The following is an 18,824-nucleotide window of genomic DNA, read 5'->3' as shown; positions in this document are numbered from 1 at the left end:
TGGGAGCGGTGGAGATGAGGAGGTGTCGGCATTCTGGCGATTTACTCGGAAGGCTTCAGTAGAAGCTGCTGGGAGTCCCAGCAGTTATGTAGATGAAAATCTTAGGTCACGGGCTCCTCCAACAGTGCAACTTGTGAATGTCAGAAGTCTCTGTGACATAAAAACGGAGGTTGCTAAGCTACCTTTAGTTTAGCAATGGTGACGCGAAGTGATAATGTAGTTTCATTAAACTCTAACATTAGCTTTTTACTTCTGCCGATCGCATTTATGCCTCACAAATGATAAAGTGTCATCAATATGTGGAGATTATACTGCTGATACAAATGTCGAAGTATCATAAACAAATTTGCCACAAATCTTATCTTCTGCAATCCCATTGCTTTTTGTCGACGGCCCCCTTGCCATGCTATCCTCCGTGTCAGTCCTCACAAATAAGTCATCACTGCATCACTGTATTGCACTTGTTTTCCTACTTAACGTAATATTTCTAATGGTTTATTATACACTGCTGCTTGAATCCCTGCAATTGACTCATCCTTCCTTCCTAATGATCCCCATCTCCTCCAGGCTTCTCCCACTCAGCGTTCACCTTTGGCATAGAGAGCCACATCAGCCAGTCCAACATCAATGGAGCCCTGGTGCCCCCTGCTGCCCTCATCTCCATCCTTCAGAAGGGCCTGCAGTATGTGGAGGCTGAAGTCAGCATTAATGAGGTCAGCTTTTAAACTAATAATTAGTTTTATCCTACAACATTCTGCACTGTCAGATTTATTTTGACTAGAGTTGGTTGGTTTCTTTGCTGTATTTGTCATATAATCTAAAGGATAATGTGAATATATTTATGTATTTATTTATATTTGTCTTCCTAGGACGGGACCTTATTTGACGGGCGGCCCATCGAGTCCCTGTCTCTGATCGACGCTGTGATGCCAGATGTCGTCCAAACCAGGCAGCAGGCCTACAGGGAAAAGCTGGCCCAGCAGCAGCAGCAGCAGCAGCAGCAGCAGCAGGCGGCAGGCAGTGACAGCGCTGCAGGGCCCCAGGGAGGCCCCAAGAACGGAGAGGGCACTGCCAACGGGGACGAGAATGGATCCCACGCCTTAGCCAGTAAGCTAACTCATGGTTACAAAAACTCTCCGAATGAATAAGCTCTAAAACAAACAGATAGTCCACTAAATTCCACAACTGTATTTATGCAGGATGTTATCTCTATACAAATTACATAATCAGTTGTGTTTATAAGATGCTGTGTAAGCTGTTTGGCATTCCCCCGTTAATCTAGTTCTCTTTTCCATTCTCAATATCCAATCTGATACAACGGAGAAAAATTAAAGCAAAGCAATACCAAGTTTTAATGCTACCTTAACATGAATAGAAGCTCACTCGCTTTGAATTATATGAAACAATTCTTGGTGTTTTTCTTTGCAGTGCTTTGCTAAGTCGGAAAGGCTTCTGTAAATGGCCCTGTTTTGGTTCACTTTTGCAAATTCATTATGATCAAACTTAATTTCAACGTACATTTGGAGAATGTGCAGGAACATTCATTACGATGTTATTTAATTATTTCCAGGTTAGTAGCTGGTTTGGATGTATTGCAGCCAGGACTGTAAGAGCTGTAAGAGCTGTAAGACTGTAAGAGGACTGTATTGCATGGAGTTAAAGCTTACCACCTCTGTTTGTGTGGGTCTGCTTTTTTCCTTTGTCATGACAGCCGCAGTACAACATTTGGTTTTCCTTTTCTTTTTTTAAGTCTGTGGCTTGCTTGGTATTACATAAAGGCAACTCTGTATTTTTCTTTAACCAGCACATATTCCTTTCTGGTTTTGTCCTTCCTGTGTAGCACTGTCTCCATGTTTTCACTCACCTTTTCCAAACACACAATTGTTTGTTTGTTTTAGCGTAGAAAGGAAAAATGTGGTCTGCTTGTTTTCCCTCAAAAACCTCCTTCTTTCTCCAATGTGTTTTAATCCCAATATCACAACCGGACTCACAATACAATTATAGAGTGTTATGTTCAGGTTCTTATGGGCTAAACACAAATCCAACGATGGCTTACACAGAGTTTAACCTGGGCTCGATAACTTGTTTTTTGTTCCTTCTTTTGCTGTGGGTTGGGCACAAGCTTTGGTTCTTTTAACAACAAGCACAGCCTTTAATTCCACAGCTGTCTGGTGTTCACTTAGAGCAGTAGTGGTTACTCATCTCATTTGTTTTTCATTTAATCGTTTATTTGATTTCGGGACAGTGCACATTGATGAACATTTTAAACAAAATAATGCTTACAAATGTAAATGAGCCGGATTTTTAGCTTTGAGCTCATTTCCATCCGTAGTCCCGTCACATACAACATTTATGAACATGACAGTTATATACATGGCAAAAATAAATACATGATATCCAGGAAGAGCATGAGCAGCATACAAGCATTAACCACATGGCAGTACAATGTAGCAGCTACGACATATAAAGTGCAAGAGAAGATACAAGAGCTACATAAAGTGCAAGAGGAGAAACCCGTATGTTAAAGTGCATTTAGCGGTGATTGAACTCGAGCCTTGTCTAAAACATACTGGTGTCGCCATTCGGTTTGAATTAATGAGATCAGACGATGACGTACATGTGAACCACTGCTCTGGTTCGTAGGAAATTAGATCATGTCAGACTGTCCTCCGCCATTATTAAAATGGATGTTTGCAGTTCCAACCCAAATTAAGCCTATTTGTAGCGAAACACTGGCAATTGAAAATTAACCTTGAAGCGGTGACTCATCTTATCTTGTTTGTACTCCATTGCCCTTGCTTCCCTACTACCTGCAACAGAAGGTAATGGATCTTGTAATGTGAGCTTTAAGTTAAAGGTTTTGTTTTCTCACTCCCTCCTTAAGATCACCACGCAGAGATGATGGAGGTGGACAGGGAAGTGGAGATCCCCCAGAATAAAGCCATGGTTCTCCGAGGCCACGAATCCGAAGTCTTTATCTGTGCCTGGAACCCTGTGAACGACCTCCTCGCCTCCGGGTTAGTATCTCCATATCATCCTGTTGTTCGCTATGGCCATGCAGTGTCTAGAATATCAGGCAAAAGTGTCTCTCCTACTGGGACAGTGGATTTTAGTAATGCATTAACATCCTTAATACAAGTTAGTGATGTTATTGGCTCTTTTCTTTTTTCATTTAATACAAATGCCTTTTTAATGACGGCCTTCAACCATAATGATTTGAACTAGGGATGCACCGAATATTCGGCCACCGAAAATTATCGGCCGAAAATGGTTAAAAAGGCCCTTTCGGCTTTAGCACCGAAAAAATATCACCGAATGTCAGAACAGGCTTACGTTGGTAACCTAACGTGTTGTTGTGATGACGTAATAAAGACGCGGCGACCATGCTCGCGGCTAGCTCACAGGGGGGGGAACATTGACCTTTGTCATCGAGATTGCCCTGAGCCTTTAACAAATCGTATTAAATAATCTGATGACAGATTGTAAACAGAATAGCTGAAATTTTAACAAACTAAATAACTCAGTTTCCTCTAATCATTAACCCATGTTTGTATCATGTAGTTAACTCCGTGTGTTGCTGCTAGCATACATAATACCTGACGTGGAAACGTTACTCGTGATGGAGCTACATAGCTGCTAGAAAGACGGTCGAACCCGGTGCATTCCTCCGTCTGCATGCGGTGCACTTTTGCTAAATGTTTAGACAAATTGCTCGTGCTTACATGCTAAACTCTTATTGCACTTATGGTAACAAGTATTCTCCACATCGAGACGGGTAAAGTTTAACCACACCTCGGAGCGCGTTCTCTCCGCCATCTCCGCAGTGTGCTCCGCTGCATGTAGCAGCTGCATGTGTGTAAACTGCCCCGCCCCCTCGCACACAGACGGGGGAGAGAGATCTCGTCTGATCGAAAATACATCATAGACGCATTTGTTGTCTTTGCATATTAGAAACGAGTTGGCGACACTAAGACTGCGATATCATGTTTTTTAGCAATAATACATGACATATATAAATGTACTGTATGCATTCAAAAGTGCTGAATAAATGTTTTATGGACCCATAATAGTGATTATTATTTAAGTTAAGTTTTGCCATAATCATGTCTATTTCCATAATCAGGTAGCTGAACAACATTGGTAAAAAATGTATACATTATATATATATATATATATTTCTATTAATCATTTTCGGCCTTTCGGCATTCGGTTTTCGGCCAACTGTTTCCTATTTTCGGTATCGGTTTCGGCCAAGAATTTCCCATTCGGTGCACCCCTAATTTGAATACACACTGCAGCAAGTGTTCTAATGATTCCTAATGATGCCTACTGGTCCTATGTGAGGCCAAGAGTGGGTTTATGCATTTACCTAAAAGGACCTGCATGAGCTAAAGCAAAATCTTGATCACTTATTGATAGAGATGCCTTGATCCTCCTTTTTTCTGCTGCTTTACCATGGTTACCAAGGGGTCTTGAACTCCATGAAAGTTTATGAGGGTAAAGAGGAAGTTTCTTGCCAAAAACTACATTTTGTAAGATTGCATTTGAACACATCATGATGACGCTTTAACTTTACAGGGCCACGATCTGCTAAAAGCTAATGTAAACAGCAGCAGGTTCCTCGAGTTTCATTATAATGCATTCAATTAAAATGTGTATTGGGCAAAGGTAAGTTGCGTTATCTTGATACGTTCAAATGTAATCTTAAAATGTATTTTTCGGTATAACTACTTTTGTTTTTTACTTTATCAGCCCTTGTGCCGAATTTAACACAGGGTGGTTGTTTACAAAAAAATCACCCCCTGTACTTGTTGATGGTGAGTTTGCTGACCACGATAAAAAAAAAAGAGGATATTTTATTGTCGTTTCTTTTTGCAGATCGGGGACTAGAAAGCATTAATGCCGATTGCATATTTTAACTTAATTAAGGCAGATAACAATCGGAATCAGATCATTCGGGGCATGACTTAAAATAATGTTCATGAGTTAAAGCAAAAAAAATCTAATTTTGTCAACTAACGCATTTTTAAACCATTTACAGGATTTTTAAATACGGGTTACTTTATCAAATTCAAGGATAACATTGCAGTGCAGTGACGAGTCCTAAAACCCGGAAGTGAGTTAGCATTTTACCACTACTGGTTCCCTCGTCTCAGAGTCAATGGGATTTCTCCATAGGATTTTGGAAAATAGCTCGAAATAAGGTCTGGTTGACACACATTTAAGAGACGGATCACGTTTTGCTCTGCACTGGTGATTTACGTGCCTGAAAAACGATGGTTGTTAACAAGTGGCTGAATAGGACTACAGAAGTTGTCGAGGACGCTGTATGCCATTACGCCGAACACGTAAACACTCCCGCTAAGTTTGTTTGCCCTGTTCTGCTTGAAAGCAAGTTCCTACGCTCTTGTAAACTGTTAAAACAAACACTTCAACTTGTACAATTTTGAATCTGTATTTTTGAATATCGATCTTAAGTTTGCGTGACATTGAAGTCGTGCTGCTGTACTCGGCTGTAGTTCGTTTATAGCATAACGTTAGCATTTTGCTTCTGGCAATTAGATTTATGATTTGAAAATTTATAAAAATAGGGTAGACAGTGTGCGAAAAAGTACACGTCCCACCGTCCGGGACGTGTTATTTACAATATCGGACAAGTAGATCTTTCAATTGACTTGTCCGGCGGACAAGTGACGTTTTTCGGCCTGATTTATTGACAAATTATTGATACATTCAGTTTACAAAAGGCAGAACTCAATCGCAAATTGTACGTGTCCGCCATTGTTCGTTTAGATTCTGCTTGTCGATTCCTAAGGAAATGCATCTCGCCGCTTTCTGTACAGTTAGACGGGGCGGGGCGGGTGGGAAGTGTAGCACAGTGGCAGGGTTGGGAAGCAAAACACGGTTCCGATTAGGAACAAATATCAATTGTCCGGTACCGGGATTAATAAGAGTTGTGAGGACAGGAGGCGAGGCCGAGCCCCGCGGACTGCAGCTCTATCTATGCTCCGTATCAGCTGATCGCTGCACGGTGCAGCTCAGCGTCTCTCTCTCTTTCTACACACAGCGGATCCGCTGCCCGATTAACAGCCTCATCTTTGTCAAACTTTCTTATGTTCTTTCTCTAACGCATAATGAAGGTTATTAAGCGTTTTAACTCCTATGTTGTTAATATTGACCACCATTTCCTTTTATGAAGTAAAGCAACCTCCCTGTCTGTGTCCTCGCGCTGTCCTCACATCCCCGGACCCCCAGACTCAGAGGAGCACAGGGATGTCAGCAGAGACGTGCACACATAGACTCTAGGTAGTGCTTGAGCACCTGCCCGTTTTGCCCTCTGGACAGCAATGTGCCCTTTTGAAAGTTCGTTTTTTACAGTTTAAAAAAAAAATTACAGTGTACTGTATGTGGCTCATGGTAACATCGATCAATTCTGGATTAAAAGCTTCTAATATATACAACAATGCCCCAAATGCGCGTTGTAATTTTGTCAGACATCCCCACGCGTGCCCCGCGGCACTCCCGTACTCCTGGCTGCAGCCCCTCCCTTCCCTGCTCTCAACGTGAGCGCGCAGAGCTGACAGTCAGTCTAGTGATGGGAATTCCGGCTCTTCTTGGTGAGCCGGATCATTTGGCTCGGCTCACCAAGAAGAGCCGGCTCTTTCGGCTCCCAAACGGCTCTTCAGTTTACCACTTATTATACCTTTTAATTAAATCAAATGTAGCCCTGTTTTGACTAATGATTTATATTTGTACACATATATCACTTAAATTATTCAATACATCCTTTGTACTGAAGTATTCAAAAGTAAAAATTACATGTTTAATATAAATGATTTGCTGTGGCCAATTGTTTTCATTGCATTTACAGACCCGTGCAACTCTCTGATACCACCCAATGAATGCATTGACTTGCTTGTAGAACCACACTACACAAAACAGATAGCAACACCTATAAACACTATTTAAAAAAAGGGGCTACTGTATCGACCTATATAAAGTATATAAATATAGGTTTTTTTTCAAAATACCAAAAAGATCCTGTATTTTAGCCATGCCTCATTTCGCTCTATTTGCTCCATCCAGCGCTGTTTTTGCAGGGGGCTGATTCTGTGAGCTGCAGCTGACCACGCCCCCTGCAGGAGAGGGGAGCGTGCTCTGAGATCAGCTGCTGGGCTGTCAGAAGAGGGGGAGAAAAAGAGATCTCCGTCCTCCGTGTTTTATTCTTATAGAAGTAAGAAGAGAAGTAATGGGGCAGAAACCCTCCTTTTTACGCAGCGGTCCAGACATGGACATCAAACGGCGACACATATTCAGTGTGCAGTTCCTTTGGCATTAGGGCAGGGATATCTAGATACTTTCCAAGGTTTGACATCATGAAGTGTGCTACTTTTAAAGCAAGCAACGATGTTTTCAAATCTGTAATCAAAAACACTATCGAAGCAGTTCCTGCCGTTGCTACGTTAGTTCAAACAGTAACAACGGACTACTTTTCTTAGCGGATGCATGTCAATTTAAATCAATACATAAAACTATTTTTTAAATCAATAAAATCATTTTCTAAATCCATAAAAGCATTTCCATTACTATTGGGAGTCATGTCGTTACTTTGTTGAGAATGTGGCCATGTAATAAGCGGGATAATGTGCACATTGCAAATGTGCCTTCATGCCGATCTAGATCCCTCCGCAAAAATGGCTCGTTCGCGGGCGAGAGCCGGCTCCCGTCGTTCACTTAAAAGAGCCGGCTCTTTGCGCCGGCTCGTTCGCGACCGACACATCACTAAGTCAGTCACTCAGTCAGACAGGCCACGGCGGGTGTGTGGTGCAGCAGCACGCAGCAACACGATTAAAAGTGGCCTAGTGACGACCAAGTCAGTAACCAACAGGTAACAAATACAATGAGTGTATTGTTGAATCCCCTAAATCAGATGCCAAACTAAACTATACAGGGTTCGTACCGTACGGTCATTCAAAACCTGGAAAAGTCATGGAAATTCAAAATGCAAATTCCAGGCCCTGGAAAAGTTATGGAAAACAATATTTTTCCCAAAGTTTTGGAAAAGTCATGGAAATGTAACTAAAGTTGCGTCAAATATAATTTACATTTGATCTAATCGCCGAAATAATCTGCGGTCGCGAGCTGTTATGTGCCATCATGACGCGCATGGTGTTATTTTTTAATATATGAAGCGCGAGCTGTGTGCTCGAGTCTTCTTGCCTGTCGGGCCGGCTGAACTCTGCTGCTCCGGGATGAGGGTCAGCTACATTAGCTACGGTGCGTTCGTTAACTGTGCGGAGTCACTGTGGCACAGACTGCACCGCTGGTGAACAGCTGTTAGTAGTAGAAGTACTCAGATCTTGTACTTGAGTAAAAGTAGAAGTACTCAGATCTTGTACTTGAGTAAAAGTAGAAGTATTCAGATCTTGTACTTTAGTAGAAATACTCAGATCTTGTACTTAATAAAAGTAGAAGTACTCAGATCTTGTACTTGAGTAAAAGTAGAAGTACCACAGTGTAGGAATACTCTGTTACAGTAAAAGTCCTGCATTCAAAATGTTCCTCAAGTGAAAGTAGAAAAGTATTATAAAAATACTAAGAGGCATGAAAATACATTTTCAAAATGCTCAACAGTGCTGCCAAAATTATAAACTGACTGCTACACAATTAAAATAAATGCTTTTATATATTTCTATTAGATGTAACTCTTTGGCGTTTCTGTTATTATTAACGGCTGCTTTAGTTGTTCTGACTGCTAAAATCCTCTGTTATTCCTCATTTTAAAGCCGATATTCCGTGGGGTCGGGGGCTCGGATCCTTGTCACCTTTTTCATACCTGATGAGTTTGCATCCCTGACTACAGTTGCTTTAGCGTGTAGAAGCTAGTAAGCCTACTATTTGATTTGTTTTAGATAGGCATCTGCATCAGACAGCATATGGTTATTGAAATAAATATATATGCAATTACGACATACAAGATGTGCCTTTTAATAAATCTCACACTACTAAGGCAGCCGGCGGTTCCACCAGGGGCGTCAATCCCGGGGGTTTCATCCCCCCCTAGCTTCAGATTGGACCCCCCTAAGTCATTTAGAATAATAAAAATAAATGTTAAAATAATAAAAATGTTGATAATAAATCAGTAAAATCAGGTAAAAATAAGAATTAAATAACATAACCCTAACCCCGAAATAAAGTAACCAAAAACCAAAAAGAAACGTAACAAAATCCGGCAAATTTTTGCGCACAATTTCGGCGCGACCGCCACAACGACTCAGAAGGTGCCCCTTTTTTTTCTCTTGAGCACCTGCTCCTATAAATGTCTGTGCACGCCACTGGATGTCAGTATTGTTTATGAAGCAGGGTATAGAAGGTACATTATTGAAATGAAAATACTATTTATTTACTTTTACAAACAGTGAGCAGCTGGGCAGCTGCAGCATGTGTATTGCAGGACATGTGTAAGCGTATTTGAGTTGTAGAAAAGCGCTAGGCCTATAGGCTATACATCTAATGTGTCATTATTATTATTATTATTATTAGGTTATGTCCTATGTGTTGGACATGTGTGGTTGGACTTTGTCTCACAGGCAGGTTGCAGTGTAACATCAGAGGAGACTGGGCCAATTGTACATTCTCAAACTGCACCAGAACTAACTAAACAATGCAGAGATTATTTTTATATAATTGTATTCAATAACCGTAAGAAATTCAACAGTATGAAGTGATTTGTAAATAGGAATACAGATTTGACTTAATCTTTTCATAAATATATTTTTCTCCCAGTTTGACTTATTTTTACCCTCTCAAAGAACCGGAATTGAGAACCGAAAATAACCGGAATCGAAAAGCAGAACCAGAATCGTTCAAATCCAAACGATACCCAACCCTATGTGTGATGCAGTAAAATCTTACCCCTCACTTACGTTAGCGTTGTCGTAAAAACCGTGGGAAAATGTAAAATACGATGACGAAGAAGAAGATTCCAGTGGCCCCAATTTTTGTCCATTCTGGACAAGTGAAAAATGTATTCGGACAAGTAAATTGCCAAACTCACTTGTCCATGGACAAGTACTCTCTAAAAACTTTTTCTCACACTGGGTAGACATGTGGATATTATCCGGCTGAACAAAACGTGCATTTATCAAACGGGTTCGTTTTTGAAAGACCTTATTTCGAGCTATTTTCCAAAATCCTATGGAGAAATCCCATTGCTTTTTTGTCGATGGAAAGGTCTTTCTCTGATATACCACCACTAAACAAATCTTTGTTGGTTTAAGTCATTGTTTTTACAGTATGCTTATCCCTCTCTAGATGAATGGACTCATGCAGAAAAATCTATGAAATGTTTGTTACAGAGCAAAGCATGTTTTACATGATGGCGCTGTAAATGAGCCGAATTTTCCAGCATTAACTAATGATTAAAGGCTTATTGTTCAGTAAGTAAGACTAAGCAGTTATTTGGCAACCATGAATCTACTTACAGATCAGTAGACCAAGAGGGTTAGTTTTAGAATTATGTTGAGTTCACTATTGCATTCTTGGGAACCATGTCTGTGGGGGAAAGTTTCTTCATCTTTTGCAGTCAGCACTATTTACTTTTTAGCTTCAGAAAATAACAAACAGATAGCCTCAAGAGTAGTGTTGGAATCTGTCTATGCTTTATAGTGTTCCCATTATGGTGGGGGTTGTTGATAACTTCCCCTAAATGAAAGTTTTGTAAATTGTAAAAAGTGCTTCAGAATGTCTGTGAAAAACACATTTTTGTGTATGTGTGTATATATATATATTAATGCTGTCAAAATTATCGCGTTAATGGCAGTAATTACGTTTTTGAATTAATTGCGTTAAAATATTTAACGCATTTAACGCATGTGCAGAATGGCCCGCCCCATACATCCCACCAGTGGCAGCGCCAGGGTATGGCTAGAGTAGGCTACACCCATACCAAGAAATGGCTTAGCCCCACCATGAACAATGATGTTAAAGTAAGCAAAATAAAGTCCGCCAACTCGCGCGGAGTAAATTGCACAGACAGCAGTTAGTAAGATTGATTTCAGTAGCCACTTGTCTGGAAATACCGAAGACCAGAAACGGTTTTGAAAACTTTTGTCACGTAGTGATCGTCTTCTCAATAGAACATCTTTGATAATGTCTTCTGGCCAATCAGAATCAAGATAACGGCGGCGTGGTGTTGTTGCAGGAAGTCCCGACGGGGAATACTTTTACTGTAGTACAGGGGAGCACATAACTGGTACCAGGGGTAGACATTAAGGGTAAAAATATACAGTAGATTTTCATTATCACTGGCCCCACCATTGTAACCACTGGCCCAAGAGAATTCGTCCAAAAAAATCGACTCTAATAATGAAGAAAATGAACACATTTGTTGCAATAGTAATTTATTTACAAACTACATTACTACTATACTACAACATTTCAATCGTCAGTTCTTCCTCATTTTCCTCCTCGGTCGGTTGATTTTGCCGTCCTCCTGATGACCAGGCTGTAAATCCTGGACGTCTGGCTCTTGACCCCGACTGCCACCACTGCAAAACAGCTCTCTTAGCATCAAAGGTATCCAGACTAGGCCCTTCAATGGTCAGGAACATGAGACGAGTGAGATTTTGGGTCGACAGTGAGGACCTCCAGTCGCTCTTCACCCTCTTCATGCAAGAGAAGCCTCTCTCACATGCTGCGGTACTGACAGCCATTGTTAGGTAGATCTGGGCAAAGATGCCTAGATTGTTAAACTTGGTCTGTAGATCACCTCTCTGGAGTATTTCCAGGAGAGTGTCTCTGAGGGGCCCATTCCGCATTCTTGCCCAGATTTTATAGAGCCTGTACTCTCCCAACACCTCAGTGACTGTGTTCCCCTCACGCACCAGGATGCTCTGGTAATGGTGGCACAGGGACTCAATATTTGCTCGTCCATGGAGGACAAAGGCTTCTTTGGACTCATCTGAGTTGTCCAGTTTTGGCCACACATTATAATCAAGAGCTGAGAATGTTTGCACAATGCTCTCGGTAGACAGCAGGTCTCCCAGACGGCTCTCAATATGTTTGGTAAGCATGTCTGTAATTTTCTTCCTGTCTGTAGCCAGTGTGTCTGTGGTGGTGTTTTTGAAATCTACCCCTCTATAGGTGCCATTCATTGCATCAGCCAACATCTTCCTTTGCTGCTCTCCGGGCTCTAGACACAGCTCTGTAAGGCCATTGAGGCAGGCCTCAATGTACTGCACTGCCTCCCCTGGTGTCAGACTATCCTGCTGAAACTGGAGGCTCAGTGCCTTGAGAAAGTCCAGTGTATCCAGCAGGAAGTGCATGAACTGGACATTGGTGTGGCTTTTGAGGTAGTGGGGGATGTTCTTTGCCCTTCCCATCACTGCAGGTGAAGGTCGGGTTGGCCTCTCTGGGCTGACCTGGTCCTCAAAGTGGGCCACAAAGATTGCATAGCTATTACACAGGATCTGTGTTGCCTTGTGGATGTAGGGCAACCACCTGGACCCCTTCAGGTTTGTAGGCTTGAGGACCTTCTCCTCCATTGCATCTGCCAGCATCCTCAGCTCCCTCAGTGCCTTTGGAGAGTAGTGGTATTGCTGATGCAAATATTGCAGCACCTCCTGCAGCTGCTTCAGCCTCTGATTCTCTTTTATTGAATCCACCAGATCTAATTCCAGCCTGTGTGCCACACAGTGTATAGCAAGCAGGTGTCCAATCTCTTCCTTCAGCTTTGCAACCACACCATTCCTCTTCCCCAAATTGACAGCCGCACCATCAGCGCATAGGAAAACCACCTTTTCCTTCCAGTTATCCAGACCTGCTTTTTCAAACACTGTCTGTACTGCAGAAAGTACACCATCTGCATGTGCGTGTTTGACATCCTCAATGCCAAGGAAGGACTGAACCACTCCTCTCTCCTTATTGAAGAACTTGACATAGACAATCTCATTCTCAAGGTTCCCAGTATCAGTTGCTCCGTCAATCATCACACTGATATAGCCTGCATTCTTTAGGTCAGAAAGCAGTTGCTCCCTCTCCACATTGTAGATATCAATTGTGAATCTGAAGGTAAAAAAAGGGAATTTCATTAATAATGAAGGAATTGTAAAAAGTTAATTAAATAGTAAATTTGGAATGTACAGTATTAATGTATTTGTGATTCTCACCTTAAACATGCCTTGTCTGACAAGTAACAATTGGTCATGTTGGAGCCAGTCCTACTGTTGAGCTGCACCAGGTCCGGAAAGTCAGTAAATGGCTTTTCTTTCTTGACAACATAGTACGATGTATGAAACATATTCTCCATTTTATCCTGGAAACCTGCATCTATTTCACCATTAACATGAATCCCAGCTAACACAGCGGGTGTTTCGATTGCTGCCTTCTGCCTCCTCACACACACCTGGTGTGAGGTGCTTTTTTCATGCGGGTCAAACCCTGTGGAGCGTTCTGCTACCTGGCCCTTGAAGAGTGGAGAGTCCCTAAACAAGCAAAACAATCTGCTGCTTAAATATCATATGTAAATAGCCACTAGCTAGCCACTAACTAGCTAGGCCTACTAGGGCTGTGCAATTAATCGTATTTTAATCGCGATTACGATTATGGCTTGCGACGATTAGGAAAACAGCATAATTGACAAAATACGATTATTTTGCTGGGTGCGCTTTCGCCTCTCCCTAAAAGCCCACTCGGCCACGTGGGAGTGACATGTGTTGTGAGTGTTCAGCGCAAGCGAAGATGTCAGAACAAGAGCAGCAACTAGTTAAAAAGAAGGGTCGCGGGGAGATTCCCAGTCGATCGCGAGATGTGTCTAAAAATAGAACAACAATATTCTGTTTTATCGTTAATGTCCTGTAACATAATGTTCCCGTGCCAGAATAATGCACTTGAACGCATCAAAGCTTTGTGATTGGCCGGCGTGACCCCATGTGTCGGGGCGTGGCTGGTGGGCAGTGGGCACTATTTCGCTGACGTTGTACGTGTCAACAGGAGTGACAGTCCGCACACACACAAGACCGCAATTATGGCAGAAGCAAAAAAGCCCAAAATATATAATTTTCACTCCAAGTGGGAGGATCATTATTTTTGTATCTATTCCAATTCAAAGTCCATCTGTCTCATCTGCAATGCGAGCGTGGCTTTATCGAAGAAGGGTAATTTAGGAGCGGCATTTCAAAACAGTGCACAAACGCTACGAGACGGAATTCCCTCCTAATTCTGCCCTACGCTCCAAAAGGGGAGGGGCCTGAGAGGACAGCTAAATGCACAGCAGTCCATTTTCACCAGGCCCAACAACAAGAGCAAGGCTGCTACCATAGCATCTTATCGTGTCAGTCACGTTCTTGCGAAACACATGAAGTCTTTCAAAGACGGCAAAGTTATGAAATAACCTTTCCTGGAGGCTGCGACGCGCTTTGGGGGACAGTAAAAATAACAGCAGCATTTCAACAGGTTTTTGATATAATAAAAACTCAATTTAGATACCGTTATTAATCTGCTGTAAGTTTTAGTTTGTTTGAATTTATTCATGATAATTATTGTACAAAATGGTATAAGAATGCAAACATTAAGATCTGTTCTGTTTAAATTGATTATAGTCTATCAGTTCAGAAACTAGTGTTGCTTGCATCCTATTTTAAAGGCATTTATTTTTATACTCTAATAAAATGCAACAAAAAATGGGTTTGATTCTATTAATGTTGTCTTTTTTATTGCACTGTTGCTGCAGCAGATTACTGTGTAGCTTCAGATCTGAGTTGTCTTATTAGTAAGCCTAATTTATACTTTTGTAGCAACACTATTTTTATATAATGGCAAAGAAAGGGTTCTTCAGAGTCTTTTCTTTTTTTCCTGTGTCATATGTGGCAGCACTGCCACAAGTTCCTCTTCAGAGAGGGTCTTCAGTACAGGTGGCAATATTGTCACCTGCCTGCGCTCATCTCTGAAACCAGACCATGTAAACAGGCTGGTATGTCTTGCAAAAAAATCTTTAAGAGATGACATGAGCAGCCCTACCAGCATGGTGTGACCATGGTGGCCTAAACATTTTTATTTGGTCTTAAATTGTAGTTCAACATTTATTTCCTGTTACTTCTGGACCATGACGGTTGGCCAGCCTTCAATGTTTAACTGAGTGGAATATGTTGAATATGTTTTACCAAAATGTTGGCTATATGTTAAGGAGTTTTCAGTAGGTTGTGACAGTGCACTGCAACATGTTTGATTTCATTTATTTTGGTCTAATTTATTTTTATTTATCATATTAATATATGTTTAGTATGGTTTTGGAAGTGCGCTCCAACATATTTGTTGATCTTGTTTATTGGTAAAATATTATTTGTTTTAAAGTTCAATAAATGGTCAATGAATAATCGTCAAAATAATCGTGATATCAATTATTGACCAAATAATCGTGATTATGATTTTTGCCATAATCGCACAGCCCTAAGGCCTACTATACATTTCTATAAAGCAATTGTTCATATTTGGTTTATTAAAATAATTATATTGTGGTCATTTTTAAAATAAAATAAAAAGGAGGGTGACACTATGGTATGAGTATTATTATTTGTATAATGCGCTTTCTGCCTTCCTGTCATTATCAGGAGTTAGACATGTAATGGCTATAATATATTAGCCTCTAGCCTTCCTTGTCCTAAACTGCTGGGACATTTCCCTATAGCGAATATACCACAATATTTTCTACTCTTCACTTACTTGTCAGCATAGGTCGGCATTGATGTACAGAGCCGACAGAAGACCTTGTTTATATTGGCATCATATTCAAGCCAACTCCAACGATCAAGCCAGTGTGCCTGAAACTTTCTCTCCCTCTTCTTCTTCTCGTACTCCCTGTCACTCTCCTTTAACTCCTCCGGTGACTTTCTTTTATTTAAGGACTGTTTTTTTGCCCGGCGCTTGGCCGGTTACTGGTGGTTTTAAAAACATTTTGCCGAATGGTTAGGTGGCGCGAAAGTCTGTAGTGAGCGCGCAGCGCGAGCACGGGCCTACTCCCGCTGCACGCGAACGAGAGCCTGCTCGCACTGCACTCTACTCCGCAACAAACAGCTGCAGAGTAGAGCGCGATGTTGTAGTGTTAATAAACGGAACAATCTAACAAAATTGCTTGTCAAAATACCAATATCACAGAATGTGAATGTATGTCTTACTGTTTTTAGTGGCCCGAGCGGGCAAGTGGAAAGTACGTTATGCTGGCCCGGGTTGTCTAGATAGTGCCTCCGGGCCAGCGGGCCAATTATAATGTCGAGCCCTGGGTACGCAGGTTATGTGCGTAATCTGAAATCGTTCCAGCACTTGTGTCACAAAGCGCATTTGCGTACCGACGTACTTGTGAAGCTTTTCCAGAAGGCGGTTAGATCACCGGATGACAGAGTCGGTCTCCGTGTGCACAGACAGGGCTGCTGTTAACGTCGGTCTGTACAACGGAATTGTGCCAAAACTACGCCAACCGGCTGCGGAGGGAGACTCCCCCCCTTCGCTGGAGAACTGCGCTAAAACAGCTGATCACAACGTTCACACTCTGTGGTCACGAAGTACTCCACTAGCCCCCCCCCCCCCCGTCGACTTTCCTGAAGTACTCCCCCGTTGATAGAAATCAACACGTAATGAATTAAGACCCCACGGTTTGATGATTGATATGTGTGAGGGATGTCTTTCATTTTGACACGCAGAAAAATGTTATAATAAACATAGATACTGTATGTTAAATGGATATATCCGCCTTCTTGCATTTATCTTTCCATGATTAATGAATTTTTAAGCTGTGATTAATCTGATTAAAGATTGTAATCGTTTGACAGCCCTAATATATATATATATAACTGCCCTTACCCAGAAACCATGGCTGGAAAAATTAGACTACGCCAAGCAGTAATTGATTTTGAGAGTCAGTTAGCAAAACACACACTTTACTAGTCCCCAATTCAAACAAATGTTGTAATTTACATTTTCCATCAAACACAGTTAAAAACCAGCGCTTTTCTAAAAAGTTCAACATGTTCAAGGTGAAGCGTTTAGAAAAACTATGCTGGGTGTAGCGCTTTTTCCCAAGGAAATCCATTGAAAAAATGCGCCTAGTGCAGGCCCGGACTGGCCATCGGGAGGACCGGGAGGCCTGTTAAGTGACCTGCTGGCATGTATTGTGAACGCAACGCTGCGCAAATGTGGGTCTGACTCTGCCTCGGGTGACTGGCTGTCTACATGATGTGGCCTGCCGACATGGCCACTTTCATACAGATCATACACTATAAAGCCCTCGATTCGTCTCTGTGTGTCATTCAAGCTCGGGAGGGTGTGTGTATGTGTGGCGGGCGGGAGCGAGCGAGAGAGAAAGCGCGCGCACCGGTTACGTGTATTGTTGTTGTTAGCATCTGGTGCTAGCTAGCGGCGCTAACGGATATAATGAGCTGTCAACAAGGTGGAGGAGTGTCCTCTCCTGTCAGACTGAGAGACTGATAACTACAGCTCAGGTGAGGTAAAGGACTCTCTGAGTGTTTAGATAGTTAACTTAGTCTAAGTTATCTCAGTGGGTCTCAAACGGTTTGGTCACCATTTATGTAAACACATTTTCCATTTGAGGGGGGAGTAAAATATGCATGAACAATAAAAAAAACATTTTAACTAGGTGAAAAAAGGCAAGATAAACTTTAAAAACGTGTTGAGAGCTAAAACTAGTCTTTGCTGCTGCCTCAAAGAGGAGCCGGGGGGAGAGGCTGGTTCAGGAGCCCAGACACACTCACAACTATAAATGAACCAAAAATAAATAAATAAACAAGTTTCAATGTTCATTGGACATGGTATGATATTGGTTATGGCCATGTTATTATGATTTTATGATTATTTAAATGTATACAGTTCTGTTTCATATGGGTGTAGTCTCTTTATTTCCCCCTCAAAGTGCACCAGATTGATGCATTTAAGTCCAACATTTAAAAAAAATCTTACCGGGGGAGCATGCCCCCGGACCCCCCTAGAGGATTTGAGGTCCACCTCCACTTAAAATATGTTCACATGGATAGGTTCCTAAATAGATTTGCACATGTTTTTTAAATAGTAACCCATGTCCATATGTTTATTCTGGGGTAGTAGATTTAAAGTTTAGGGCTATCACTATGGGCAGCAACACTGTAAATATAGACAAATAAATCCAGGAAAATGGCACAAAAGAAAACTGGTAGTGGCCTGGCTGGGTGTATAATTCCCGGCCTGACTTATGGCGCGTTTCCACTGCAGGCCTCGCTCGGTTTGGTTAGGCCTTATTAGGCCCGGCTCACTTTAATGCTGCGTTTCCATTACAGTTTAGGAACTGGGGCAGATACTATAGTAACGCAGTGTAGGCGGAGCCGTGACGTCATCTTCAATGAGAGCCCCAGAAAAACAACACAGCCGTTAGCTCTTAGCACTCAGAGCTCACAGCTCTTCATATTTGTTCAGAAACTTGACAAAAGTTAAACAAGTACAAACCACAGACTGCCTGTGTCATGGTGAATACAGTCGCTGGTTTATTTATGTCTGTATAGGCCGTTGTTGTGAGTGTGGACGGTCGGAGCATATATAACATTAGCTTAGCCAAGCTACATTTAGAAAACACGCATTTTAAAAGGGTTTTTCGCCTGCCGTCTGTCTGCAGACTTGTCAAAGCATTAATTCATGGTTTTTACTAACCGGTATCAGTATGTTGTTACTTCGGCATCATTTTGAAACGTGTATTACAATTAATTCACGGTCAAATATGTTCATCTTGTTGTAGTTGTAGCCCCCTTGTCAGCGATTCTCTCTCTAGTTTAGCATACTCAGCCCGA

The 18,824-nt window shown here is 41.7% G+C and overlaps 1 protein-coding gene across 4 annotated transcripts in view; it reads left to right on the top strand.

The window, feature by feature from the left end:
• The window catches only part of LOC117545466 (F-box-like/WD repeat-containing protein TBL1XR1), a 69,879-nt gene that overhangs the window by 20,867 nt on the left and 30,188 nt on the right, over positions 1–18,824 (top strand). For all 4 annotated transcript variants that reach the window (XM_034215245.1, XM_034215244.1, XM_034215246.1 and 1 more), the window contains exons 4-6: positions 568–713; positions 870–1,107; positions 2,885–3,017. In XM_034215245.1, the coding sequence (XP_034071136.1) occupies positions 568–713; positions 870–1,107; positions 2,885–3,017 (517 nt within the window). The remainder of the gene's footprint in view (positions 1–567; positions 714–869; positions 1,108–2,884; positions 3,018–18,824) is intronic.

Source organism: Gymnodraco acuticeps, unplaced genomic scaffold, assembly GCF_902827175.1.
Source record: "Gymnodraco acuticeps unplaced genomic scaffold, fGymAcu1.1, whole genome shotgun sequence".
Lineage (NCBI taxonomy): Eukaryota > Metazoa > Chordata > Actinopteri > Perciformes > Bathydraconidae > Gymnodraco > Gymnodraco acuticeps.
This window is presented reverse-complemented; position numbering and strand designations above follow the sequence as displayed.